The sequence below is a fragment of the Lepisma saccharinum genome, chromosome 3, assembly GCF_977018435.1.
Source record: "Lepisma saccharinum chromosome 3, izLepSacc3.1, whole genome shotgun sequence".
NCBI classification, from domain to species: Eukaryota; Metazoa; Arthropoda; class Insecta; order Zygentoma; family Lepismatidae; genus Lepisma; species Lepisma saccharinum.
This window is the reverse complement of record NC_139231.1, coordinates 42,225,014-42,238,151: the sequence shown is the minus strand read 5'-3', so window position 1 is coordinate 42,238,151 and position 13,138 is coordinate 42,225,014. Positions and strand designations below refer to the sequence as shown.

The following is a 13,138-nucleotide window of genomic DNA, read 5'->3' as shown; positions in this document are numbered from 1 at the left end:
CCTTCGTTAATCTAGCTCCTTGAAAGTCATCTTTAGCTCTATTAATGATGAAATGTAGCTCCTTTATGCACACCAGGTTTGGCAACACTGCGAGAATGGCCCTATGAGGCAAGGAGAAATGCATTAGGTTTATGGGACCATCATTTTATTCGTTCTCTCGGGAATATCAAACATCCAATGACGTAGAAAAGTACATGGACCGAAAAAGGATACGTTGAACTATGTCATTGTAGAAGGAAAAGTCGAAACTCGCATTTGATTAGCTGTAATTTGAAGTTGAAGTTGATTTCCCATAAGGAATACATGGGATTCTGAAAATACTTATTAATCATATTTTTCAAACATCGTGTCTAACTTATTAATCAACTTGAAAAACAGTTTTCACTTGCAACATGGAGAGAAATTCATACTCTCTTGCATACTAATACCTTTTTTAAATAGCAGTGCCCAATCCGACGATATTGAAATAAATGCACAACTAGTGCGTAATTGTCCCCCCCCCTCACCTTAAGCCCCTATCACACGGAACTGGATTTATAGTAGTAAAGCCCCTATCACACGGAACTGGATTTCTAGTTGGAATGCCCTAGTTGGCGATGAACTGACTTTCTGGGTAGTAATCATGGCCGCCTGGCTGACTGCTTGACTGGTTTTGAGGAATAGGACATGTTCTAATTGCTACTAACTTCTTCGACTAGTTTGTGGAACAGCCAATCAGAGCAAAGTTTGGCCATGTGAAGATAATCTGTGAGTTTGTAAAGTAGCCTTTTTTTTTGTCTGTGGCTTTCGAGTGCATACAACACGAAAGGCATGTGTACAATTGAAAAAGCTAAAATATTCTTCCATACGTGTATAGTAAACGTTTTAAAGTATGTATTTTATCAGCGCCGTTCTTCTCTACCTAAAACCATTTAATGCGATGCGATATTTTTCTCGGTTGGATAGTTATCGTATTTTAAAAGTGTGAAGTGATACTTTGTTTACATCTCGCGCGGCCGCCATTATGGGAACGAAAGACTATCGACAAGTACGGTATAACAAGTACCGTGTGAGGCGAAAACTAGCAAATGGTCCAGCGTCAACTAGAGCATTCCAACTAGAAATCCAGTTCCGTGTGATAGGGGCTTTACATATGCGAACTTTCCGCATATGACTGTCCGAAAGGTACAAAGTACAGACTTGAAGTATGGTCTTGGCGGAAGTGACGTCACCTAGTACAGTTCGAAAGCGCCAAGAACAGAAGTACGCAAGTACACAGCTTGCAGTACAGATGAGATGGTTGGTGACTAGGTCACGTGATTTCCGCACTCGTTGTTCATTTGTTTAATATCAAGGAGGTAGAAAGCGAGCATCACAGGTAGAGATATAAGTTATGGGCCAGCAAATTGTTGGTCATAGCATGGTCATAGTTCCTCTAATGTGTGGAAATGTATGTGAACGACCATTTGAAAATGCTATGTGATTTCTGTGGTGAAAAACAAGAGTTTAAATGACGAGGAAAACAACGAGTACTCAGTTTTATCTACTGATCGTATTTGGCGCTGCAGTCGAAGTGCAATTCGAAAGACAACACTTCCAGTCTAAGACTTGGAGACCGCACTCCAAGACCATACCCGGAGGATGCTCGCTTCAAGTACAGCCTTGCACCTTTCGCACACGGCCTCAAGGTGTATAGTACGGTCGGAACGCCGGAAAATATTTCACTTCCGGTGGAAAACGTGCCTTTTGGGCACGTGTTATGATAATAAGAAATTAAAAAGATCCACTTTTTCAAATAATATATTCGCCCAACCCTGTGGCCGAGTGGTTAGCACATCGCGCTGCGACGCCAAGGGTCCCGGGTTCGAATCCCGGTCGGGCTTGGTTGTTTGTGAATGTCCATTCATCAATTTCATCACTCATCCCCATCTTCGCAAATTAGCCAAGAGGCACAAAACGCGAAGTAAAATAAACTAAATCAATCAATCAATCAAATAATATTAGATATGGCGGCCAATATGGCCGCGAAAAGTTTAAAAATAACCCTTTCAGCTATTTGATCATGTTTGGATCAAACCTTATGTTTTGGATGTGCCTGAACTCAACGTTGCATCCAAAATAGTGTCAGACTAAGCCCATGAAATAATAATAATTCAATTTTTGACAATCTGTATATGTACAGGGTGTTTCTCACCATAAAAACTACACTTATTATCAAGTCGCTGGATATACGTATAAATAATACACTACTATACTACTACGTAACACTCTTTCTATGTAAAAAGTGTGAGTATGTTTTGCTCAAATAAGAAAATAACCACAGCAAAACTCTACGATAAGATATATCTGTTTTCATGAGCCTTACAGTTACAACCTTGTTTAATTCCAAAGATTTTGCAAGTTCTTTTAGTTATATTGAGTTTTAAGTGCACTTTATGCACAGATAGGCTAATCAGTACTAAACCTACAGATTAAAGTGGGATCTGAACCCTATGTGCCTCCACCGGGTATCGAACCCGGGATCCCTTGATTACAAGTCAGTGACGCAACTACTACGCCATTGGGGAGGCTCTAGACAAGCAAGCTCTTTCACAAAGCACAGATTAGATAGAGCACTCAACCTCTCATTATCAATTCGAAGGTAACACTTGATTTGGGGCATGCAGTCGTTGAGGGGGGTATGTACATTTCAATAACACGAAGCTTACAAAGTTCGTAAAATGCACTTTTGAATGTTTCAACCATTGTAAGCATCTGCTGAAGGGTCTTTATTATAGATCATTTCTGCCTCATAGTGCTCTATAACTCTAAACTGTCCAAATCACAGCAGTAGGTAGCGGCGAAAGATTGTAGTTTCTCGTGCTTCAGAAGAGCGGCACTAACTTAATAAAGTAGGCATCAAGTAAACAACATCACCCTTGAATAGAAATCATGTTAATGATGCCATTTTTTCTTTCAAGATGAAATAGCCTATCTTATGTTTTATTGTTCAACGACTGGAATTTAGAAGTTAGGTCCAAAAATGGGGAGGATGCGAGAAATATCATTAACTTAGAGGTGCCACTTCCAAGGAACAAAAATATTTTCACTACAAATTCACCTCCACTAGGAGATAAATATATGAACATAAAAGAAACGAATATAGTTGCAACTTTTACACTGAGCATTTTGACTAGTGAAAATAACTGCTAAAGATTATAATCTTATTTCACAATGTATTATGCATAAATACTGATCAGAATTGGATCAATAGTTTTAGATGTACTCCCTGCAATGAATCAAGTTTGGTCAGTGTGGTGGTACTGCAGAAATTATTTTCTAACCTCACAAATTAAAATTAATTAACATGTAGGACTAGGACTGCGAGCAGGGACGGCGCTATAGGGGGACTGAAGCCTCCCAAAACAGGTAACTAATTCTCCAGCATTCTTAAACCCGACGGTTTATGGCTGCAGCAACATAAGCCTTCCTATCCTTATCACTGCAAATATTCGAGAGGGAGAAACACGAAGTTAAAGAATGAAAAAGTACACAAACTACCTAATTCCTAAATGCTAAAACATTGGAAATATTAAAATTGACCTCCCAGCCCCATAGTCTAGCGATAGAATTGCTGCCTTCATATTCAAGGGTTCTCACGTTCGATCCCAGTGGAGGTAACATTAAGTCATTCAGATTTCACTAGAAGGACTTACCCTATGGCGTAATGCCAACGTCATCGACTTGTAATCAAGGGGTTCCGAGTTCGATACCCAGTGGAGGCACATTGCACAGTGGTTCGGATCTCACTTTAAACTGTAGGTCTAGTCCCGATTAACCTATCTGTGCATAAAGTGGACTTCAAAAAACAATTCAAGTCAATTCCACTAGAAGTAGCTCTCGTCCCAATTAGCCTCTGTGCATATAGTAGACCTTAATACAAATTCAATCAAGTAATCATTTAAATACGGTGCGAATATCAGTAGGTTTGGGCAATTTTCTTGCTCGCAGTCCTAGTCCTACATGTAAATTAATTATAATTTATGAGGTTAGGAAATAATTTCTGCAGTACCACCATGATGGACAAACTTGATTCTGTGCAGAAGAATCAATCTTTGAAGCACATCTAAAACTATTGATTCAATTCTGTGCAGTATTTATACACAATATATTCTGAAATAAAATTAAAATCTTCAGCAGTTATTTTCACTAATAAAAATGCCCAGTGCAAGAGTTGCAACTATATTCATTTCTTTTATGTCAATGTATTTGTCTCCTAGTGGAAGTAAATTTGCAGTAAAGATATTCTTGTTCCTTGTGAGTGGCACCTCTTAAGTGGACGGCATTTCCGCATCCTCCTCATTTTTAGCCCTAAGTTCTGAATTTCAGTCGTTGAACAAGAAAAAGTAAGATATTTCATCATGGCAGAGAAAATGGCATCATTAACATATTTTCTATACAAGGGTGGTTTGTTTATTGAATGCCTTCTTTATTAAGTTAGTGCCGCTTTTCTGATCCTCGAAAAGCTACAATCTTTCGCCGCTCCCTACTGTTGTAATTTGAAAAGTTTAGAGTTATGACACACTGAGTCAGAAAGGAACTCAAAATAGTCAGAAAGGAACTCAAAATAAAGACCCTTCAGCAGCTGCTTGCAATGGTTGAAATATTTAAAATTGCCTTTTACGAACTTTATAGCTAAGCTTTGTGTTATTGAAATGTGCACACCCCCATCAACGGCTGCTTACGGCAAATCAAAATCGTAATCGAAATGGTAATGAGAGGTTGAATGCTATATCTATTCTGTTCTTTGAGAAAGAGCTTGCAAAATCTTTGGATTTAAACAAGGTTGTAGTAGCTGCTAATAAAAACAGACATACCGTAGTTTCTTCCTGTGGTTATTTTCTTATTTGAAGGAAAAGTACTCACATTCTTTACTTATAAAGAGTGTTACGTGTAGTATTTATATATATCCAGCGAGTTGATAATCAGTCTATTTTTATGGTGTATTTTGTTTACTGTTCATTTGAATAGTAAGTATGTGATACTATTCCTCTCAATAATGGCTTAGGAAAAGAAAACAATACAATTATTGCATTTTAATTGAAATAAAAGATTCGTGCCTGTGGAACAAAATGCAACATAACATCCCTGATGTATCTTTGGATTTGAGTGTAAAGTATGTTACTGGTAAAATTATACCGTAATAAAATATTACGTAATTACCTTTTAGTCGATATTTGTTAGCCTCCCGAGAATTTGACTCCGAAATCTGTAGCCCCCCACTTATTTTAGGCTGGCGCCGTCACTGACTGCGAGTAATAAAATTGGCCAAGCGTGCTGATCTTAGTACCGTATTGGAATGTTTACTTGATTTGATTTGTATTCAGGTTCATTATATGACAGAGGCTAATCGGGACAAAAGCTACAGTTTCTCTTTCTATTGGAATTGAATTAAATTTTGAAGTTCACTTTATGCACAGATAGATTAATCAGGACTGGACCTACAGTTTAAAGTGGGATCTGGACCACTGTGTAATGTGCCTTCACCGGGTGTCGAACTCGGGACACCTTGATTACAAGGCGAAACCATTGCTATTACGCCATCGGGGCACCCCTTCTAGAGGAATCCAAACCACTTACCAAGGATCGAACCCGGAACCCCTTGATATCAAAGCAGCAATTTTATCGCTAGACTATAGGGGCTGGAAGGCTAGTTCTAATATTTCCAATGCTTAGCATTTAGGAATTAGATAGTTTGTGTATTCTTTGATTCTTTAACTTGGTATTTCTCCTCCTCAAATATTTGCAACGATAAGGATAGATATAACGATGAAACCAATGAGTGAACATCGCAATTGTCAGTACTCGAATGAGGAACTAATGAACAGAAAAGGAACATGAAGGTTCTTTAGATTTTGAACGTCGTCCTACTTATAAAAAATCATTTATACATCTGTTAGACGTATTCCGAAATATAGTGATTCGATTTACAGACCTAATAACTGAGCACATTTAGCTGTATATGCCAAGAACAATCTCACATCCACTGAACACGTCCACCTACCAGGCATGCAGCAGACTTCCTAGCAAGTTTGGCGACTCATGATTGGCCAATTCCTTAGTACAAAATGATCAGGGCCCCTTGATTTTTAAACACATCGTAATAAAGTAACCTTGCGATCTAGAAAATCTACTTGAACGTTGTACTTGCACCAATGGAAGTTTCAAAATGGAAAATGAAAATTTTACTTTTCATGTATTAGGTCGAAATGCGTCTATCGTACTACAAAAATCTAGGGGGCTACAGGGGAGGGCTGAGGCCTGGTTTTGGGGGGCTGAGGCCCCCCTGTAGCTTCGTCCCTGGTTCCGATTAGCCTATCTGTGCATTCTGCTAAGGAGTTAATGTTATCTCTTTCACACATAAACTGAACTGTGTGAGACTCTTGCGGATGTAGCCAGTATAATCCTCGGTGGGGTTTGTGTAGTGCCGTCCATAAGTATCCGAGATTTTCTTTCATCTAATCTAATCACCACTCATCTTCATCGGTGCGATTAGCCAGAGTAGCAGAAAAGCGACATACCAACAAAAAATCTTTCCCACACACTTACAGCATGTGCTGAGTTCCCAGAGAAACTCTGTGTAGACCCCTTCATATTTATTGTTGTGTAAATAAACACACATTTTATTCCACTTGCACATTTGTCAGTGAACAGCAAGTCGCAACTTGTGAAATCAAAGCAGACGGTGAAACACAACTACGCGGGTTTGATCAGTGCTGCCCTCTGGGCGGAAATGACATAAGCTCTTGCATAGACTAGCCGGAATTGTCTATTAAGTGATCTATGGTGTTTTATCCATTTTGAAAAGTGCAAATAGATTTGGCATGGCCTAACACACTCGTATATTTAAAGTGTATTAAAATTCAGCTTATTTTATGCACATGTAGGATTGTTTATTTTTTCTCTGCACCGGAAGTAGATATTGCGCTTGCGCGAAATGATTCCTTCCACAACCCAAAGTTGGAAGTTACGATAAGTAGTGCTTGAATTTATAGTATTTTCTCTCATTTCTTGTAATCAGTAGCAATGTATTAAGGGTAATTTAAAAACAAAATAGTTCGTCTCCTGTCAGAAACACATTACTGTTATTTTTCTTTTGTAAAGTGTTGTTGGATAGTCAGGTGGCATTTAGTATCTATCCGCGGCCTGAGGGGACAATTGAACGAAAGCTGAAAAGCGAACGAAGTGTTGTTTGTGTCAGATGTGGGTTTTAAGTTGCAGTTTATTATTGACGTACAAAAAATGTGAAAAATTGCGTGAAGTATTCATGTGCCAGTGTGAAGAATATGGTAGTGTAGTGCAGAAGATACAAAGAAACCACGTAAGTAAAGGAAAAAGACATGGCCGCGCGCATCGTCTGTAGGCCTACCTGTGACAAGAGCAGCCATTTTCACTGCTAATCTCGCAATTTTGACTTTTGTGCCAGATTAAATATGCAGAAACGCGACGGAGATAGGAGGGCAGGTGATAAAGAAATTCGTGAAGATGCATCAAAGAAGACTTCTCGGGCAGGCAGTGGAAGTAGAGGCATGCGGAGCGGTTCGTCGGGGGTGATGATGGTTGGCCCCAACTTCCGAGTGGGGAAGAAGATTGGAAGTGGGAATTTCGGAGAGTTGCGACTAGGTATGTAGTTACAAAATTCTTAAATCTTTCTTCCAGATAATAATTTTATATCTTGCCTGTTGAACTATGTTAATTTTGTAATGCTTGCTGGCCCACTTGAGAGACAAAAGATACAGGTACCACACCAAACAATTGCTTATTACCTGAGCTACTAATCGGATATAATAAAGTCTACAACGCTACAGATATGAAAACTATCGTGTGAACAGTTAAAACAATATTAGGAAAGTGTGTGTGTGAAAATATTTTTGCTTGGAAGTATATTTATCTTGAGAAATTGCACAACTAGGACTGCTATTCGAAATGCCAGAGTTCATTTTTGAAGTTCTTACAGTTTATGCAGCTCTACGAAGTAGATTTGGATGCATTGTGTAATTTTTTTTTTAAAAAAAATCAAATTTATATCCAGTGCAGAATTTATGCGCATGTTTTTAATACAAGAAACTGAAGTGCTTGCTTCATGCTAAAATAATATTGTGTACATCGAACCCAAATTCCAGGCTTCTATGTGCATTTTTTTTGTTTCATTATGCACAAATTAAGCATGCTCACGCATATATTCCTACCCTTCTTGTGATGTCTTATTTTTTGTGCATTGTACCATGGACAGTGGATCTACCCAGTCCACCATAGCCCAGGCATTGTTTTGACAAATGGAGCAATTTTACAATACCGGACCATTCCCCGATTTCGTTCATATTTCGCATACTTAATGATTTTGGACTCCTAATCATGAATCTGCAGTTAATAATTGGGGGTCACGTGTAGAATTTCGAAAAAGAAGGGGGTCTGTGATCGCAACGACAATGCACGATTGCTCATTATTTACAGGAAGATTTGTGTTTCCCATACCTTAAGAAACGTAATTACAACCCCAAATTTTAACTATGTTTGCGTAACCTAAGCTATCCTTACCCTGAATGGTTTTTGGGGCTATGCATGGATGGTTTTTGGGGCTATGCATGGATGGTTTTTGGAGCTATGCATGAATGGTGTGTGTGTCCTGTGATTGCAACCGACAATGCACAATTGCTCATTATTTACCGAAAGATTTCAACAAACATCGTATGCGGAGAATGATTGCGGTAATTGAAAAATTTATTATACAACTTCTGCACGTCAAATAACTATATCAACATGTCACCATCACATGTTAATCTTGGAAACTTCATCGGAACTATGTATTTTGTGAGAAGTAGGATAGAAATTACAGCTGTGTCCACTATTGTAAAATAATACTCAAATACAATCTGTTGCGCAACTATACCTTGGTTTTGATTTCCCATGGCATTTCAAATAATGAATTTTGAATTGTTAATATGCTGCTTCTCTGGCAGTCCTTCTCATTCTGTGTTGTAGTTCAGGCAGAGTTGCAAGTCTTTCGCTGAAACTGGCACATCATGTTCAAAAGATGAGTATTAATAGGATTTGTGTATCAATATGCAGTATTGTTATATATGTATATTTATGTATGGGCCGAGTTTATTAATTGCATATTTATTGTTTTGGGTCTGGAAGATTTCGAATTGTTGGTAGTTATAGTATGTTGCGAGTTCTTAATCGATTTAATGATGTGAATATTGTGTTGCATTTCAAAAATTTTCTTACACTGTTCAAAATTTACAGTCCAAGTTGCAAAATGTGATCATAATTGTAGATTTGGACACTATCTTCATCATAACATGAAATGGAAAATGTTAGCTTTGGAGATCGTTTGGAGGAGCCTTAAAGTTAGCTGGGGGGAATACTTAGTTGGGGTGGAGGATACCATTCCCAGTGGAGCACTGATCTTAATTTAGTAAGTTGCCAATTTTTGCAATCGTAAATTTAAACAAGATATATAGAACTATGTAGCATTTGTTCTCATTAAATTACAGGATGGGCAGTTGGCATTTATGATTCACTGCAGTAATTGTAATGTCTCATGTTGAATAGGGATATGATTTTCAGAATTGTTTATGTTTACCTATTTTTGGTACTTTGTGCACGACTGAAAGTTCAGCTCTCTTGCACTGGATGCCAGATGGCAACTAAGTATAGTGTTCTGAAACTTCAATCTAATGAAGAGAATGCTTATTGAACTTTTTCGACTTTCGATCTTACCACAAAACTTGCTGGGTTCAAATCGTAGCTTGGTAGTGACATAAAATAACAAAATGCTATGAATTGTGAATGTATTGGGTCCAGTGACTTGCACCTGTAAGATTTCGAAACCACAAAGAAGATATATTTATCCTTGAAGTGTGATCAGTAGGGAACATAGTTTTAGGTGCTAAAAAAGAGGTATTTAGGACTTTATGTGCTTATAATAAATTAATAGGGATAATTATTAATTAATAATAATTTTATGAAATAACCGGTTTTAGATCCAATTTGCATACAATAGTTAGTATTTTTAGTGCCATCAATACTATTCGTTGATTATAAAAATACACAATTCGTTCAGTGTAAAGATATTAATTAGGAACTTTACTTTGTGTCAATTGAATCTAACTCCATTTTTGTTATTCAATACTTTATCTATTTGACATTAATTTCCTTGCCTGGGCAGTTGTTTTTACATATTTTTAGGGCTGAGCTGATACCGATGTATTGGCATCGTTGAGTATCGGTTGATTTTATTTTACCGATACCAAAGATTTTTCGTGGCTAGAAGTTCGGGCAAGGGCAACAGCTCGTCTCAACATGTCCTTTTTAAAAGTTCGTTCACCCTTCCTTGTGACAGATTGGGAGACCAGCACAGGAAGTTCCATAGATTTTCCTATATAAACACTGGATAAAACCCCACCCTCCTGGAAAGCCGATGGCAAAATCAAAGGCATGGGTGAAAGCTGGACCCAAACGTGACCATGAAGGCATATAACTGCTTAGTTAACGCTGTAGGAAATAAACCATTAGTTTCCAATTCTTGCTTGAGGCTCATGGTGGCAAGATAGGTGGACGTTTTTAAATCACCCGCCATGCTAATGCCGGGTCAGGTAGTAGTGGAGTTCGTGGAAAAGAGGGATAAAGGTTGCTGTGAAATTACGTAGCTTTGTTTGATCTACGTTCAAGCGGGAAGGGGTTTCAGCAATTTCTTCTTGTTCTCTTCCTTTTCTGTGTCAGTCTTCTGTGTGGCTGCTGGTATCGGCCAATGAGGGTTATTTATTTCCGCCAAGATATGATTGGGAACATACAGCTTTGAATGATAGTACTATGGAAGATTGGGTTTTTGTTTCAAGTACTCTTTATGTACAGATAGGCTAGTCGGTACTGGACCTACATTTTAAAGTGAGACCCAAACCACTATGTGCCTGAGTATCAAACCTGGGATCTATTGATTACAAAGCGACTGCGTTACCACTACACCATCGGGAAGGCCCCTCTCAAGATTTTATGTACCCCACTACTTAACAATAATGTACATAAAATATTTATCAGGAACTTTACTTTTCGGTAAAAATTTACTATCCTTCAGACACCTCTAATTTTTTCGTTTCGTCAATTTTTGACATTCGTACTTACGTATCTGCTTCGTGGAACATTCCTGAAGGTGTATCAACGTTGTTTTGATGAAATTTGAACTCTTTCCTAACCTAACAGAACTAACCTAACCACGCGCCAATGGTTCGTGGGGCTAGCGCCAATGGTTCTCAATTATTTGCAATATCTAAATCCTGATACTAACACGACACCAAATTTTAACTATGTTTCCTAACCTAACAGAACTAACCTATCCATGTGCCAATGGTTCGTGGGGCTAGCTGTTCTCCGTCGGAGAATTAATTTTCAACGAACAACATGAATTTCAGCTATGAAACATTCCCACATCACACAAAACACCTTCCCGATGTTCGACAATGCTACAGGAACTTATTACGGTAAGTAGTTTCTTCTGTAAAAATAAATAAATGTGTCCGAAGGATAGTAAACAAGTACCATTTCCTTGCCATGACAGTTGTTTTTACTACACAAATTTTAGCGGTCTCGACTACATGTAAGCTAGATGAATATTTTTCTGTTATATCTCTGATTTTATAGCATCTTTTTACTATTTATATAATAACAATAGTTTTTATTCAATAAATAAAGAACCAAAGAGGTATGAACATTGTCTTTCTTTCCTTCGTTTCTTAGTCTGTGGTTACATACATACAACAATGCTCTATACACATCGGAGAAATTAAGTACTAATTAATAAATTTACATATTATTACGAATTGACATAATTATATTAACATATTAAATACAAACACTTTTATTGTTATATTTCTGAGACCCTTGGGTCGGACTGGCTCCCCAAATTATATGTCTAGATACGTGCCTAGTATATTTTATACTGGAATTATACAAGTATTGGTAGGAATCTGTCGTGGTGTCGGTATTGGCTCAGCTCTACATATTTCTTTGCAATCTTAATTACATAACTACACATAATCTAGAAAATGAATGCATGCTGTTCCCCGCACTCGTACTTTTAAATAAAGCTAGTAAGGCTCATCTGGATGAGTTGGCAAGCCTGTCAGTAGGGATTGATATAACCTTGAAGAATGAGTTTGTTATGTCTAGATCAGTGCCGCTGTTACAGTCCACGGGGTGAGACTAATAATCACAGTTTGTCACCAATGCCTTTTATGCGTGCATGGTAAATCACTTTGTTGGAAGCATATGTGTGGAGAAATAGAGAAGTCTATTTCCAATGATCCGGCACAAGTGTGTGATCTTGTACGCTGATTTCGTGATACAGGTTCTTTGCATGATAGACAATGAAGTGGAAGAACCAAGGTAGTCACACAGGAATTCCTTCATGACGTTAAGCAACGAATAGTTAGGTCTCCACCAGAACACTGAGAAACATGGCGCGATACATATGTAAGCCTGTGGAGTTGTGTTTACAACCAAATGGCTGCCATATTCAGCACTTACTGTGGGATAACCTGAAAAACAACGTGCGGAAAGTGATTTGCGGTCTTGTCAGTGTGTTATTTACCTTTATTGCAGCATTACTCATATTTAGTTTACAATATTTTTTGTGTACTTCAAGATATAGTTATCAAGTGTATGTATTCATATTATTGACAAATTCAATAAATTATAAGCAAAAAATTCTTTAAAGTTTGAGTGCAGGGACTTTTCAAACACCCTGTATCTGTATTCTTATACAGTATTTTTACCTAGTTATGTAATACTAATACAATACTAATTAAACATATTTCGTTGATATTTGAATTTAAATGTAATTATTCTAATTACATTATTGTTATTCTTGAGACTTTTGGTTGGATCCCCAAGAAATACATTTCTAGATATGTGCCTGTTCAATGGAGAACCTTTTCTCCACGCTGCAAGAAGTTATTGGTTCAAGCTTCATAAATGCAACTGCTGCTGATTCCCAAGGCAGAATTGGAGCTCCCCGAGCACCACTCTACTAAAATTGTCTACATTGTCACCTTGTAACGAAGAGGTTGTGGGCTCGATATCCATTGGAGGCACCTAGTGGTTCGGATCCCACTTTAAA

General features: G+C 37.8%; 1 protein-coding gene across 2 annotated transcripts in view; it reads left to right on the top strand.

The window, feature by feature from the left end:
• The first annotated feature begins 6,799 nt into the window (after window positions 1–6,799).
• Window positions 6,800–13,138, top strand: part of gish (casein kinase I gish) — a 139,422-nt gene continuing 133,083 nt past the window's right edge. For both annotated transcript variants that reach the window (XM_083118477.1, XM_083118476.1), the window contains exon 1: window positions 6,800–7,641. In XM_083118477.1, coding sequence (XP_082974603.1) covers window positions 7,452–7,641 — 190 coding nt within the window. In that variant the 5' untranslated portion in view covers window positions 6,800–7,451. The remainder of the gene's footprint in view (window positions 7,642–13,138) is intronic.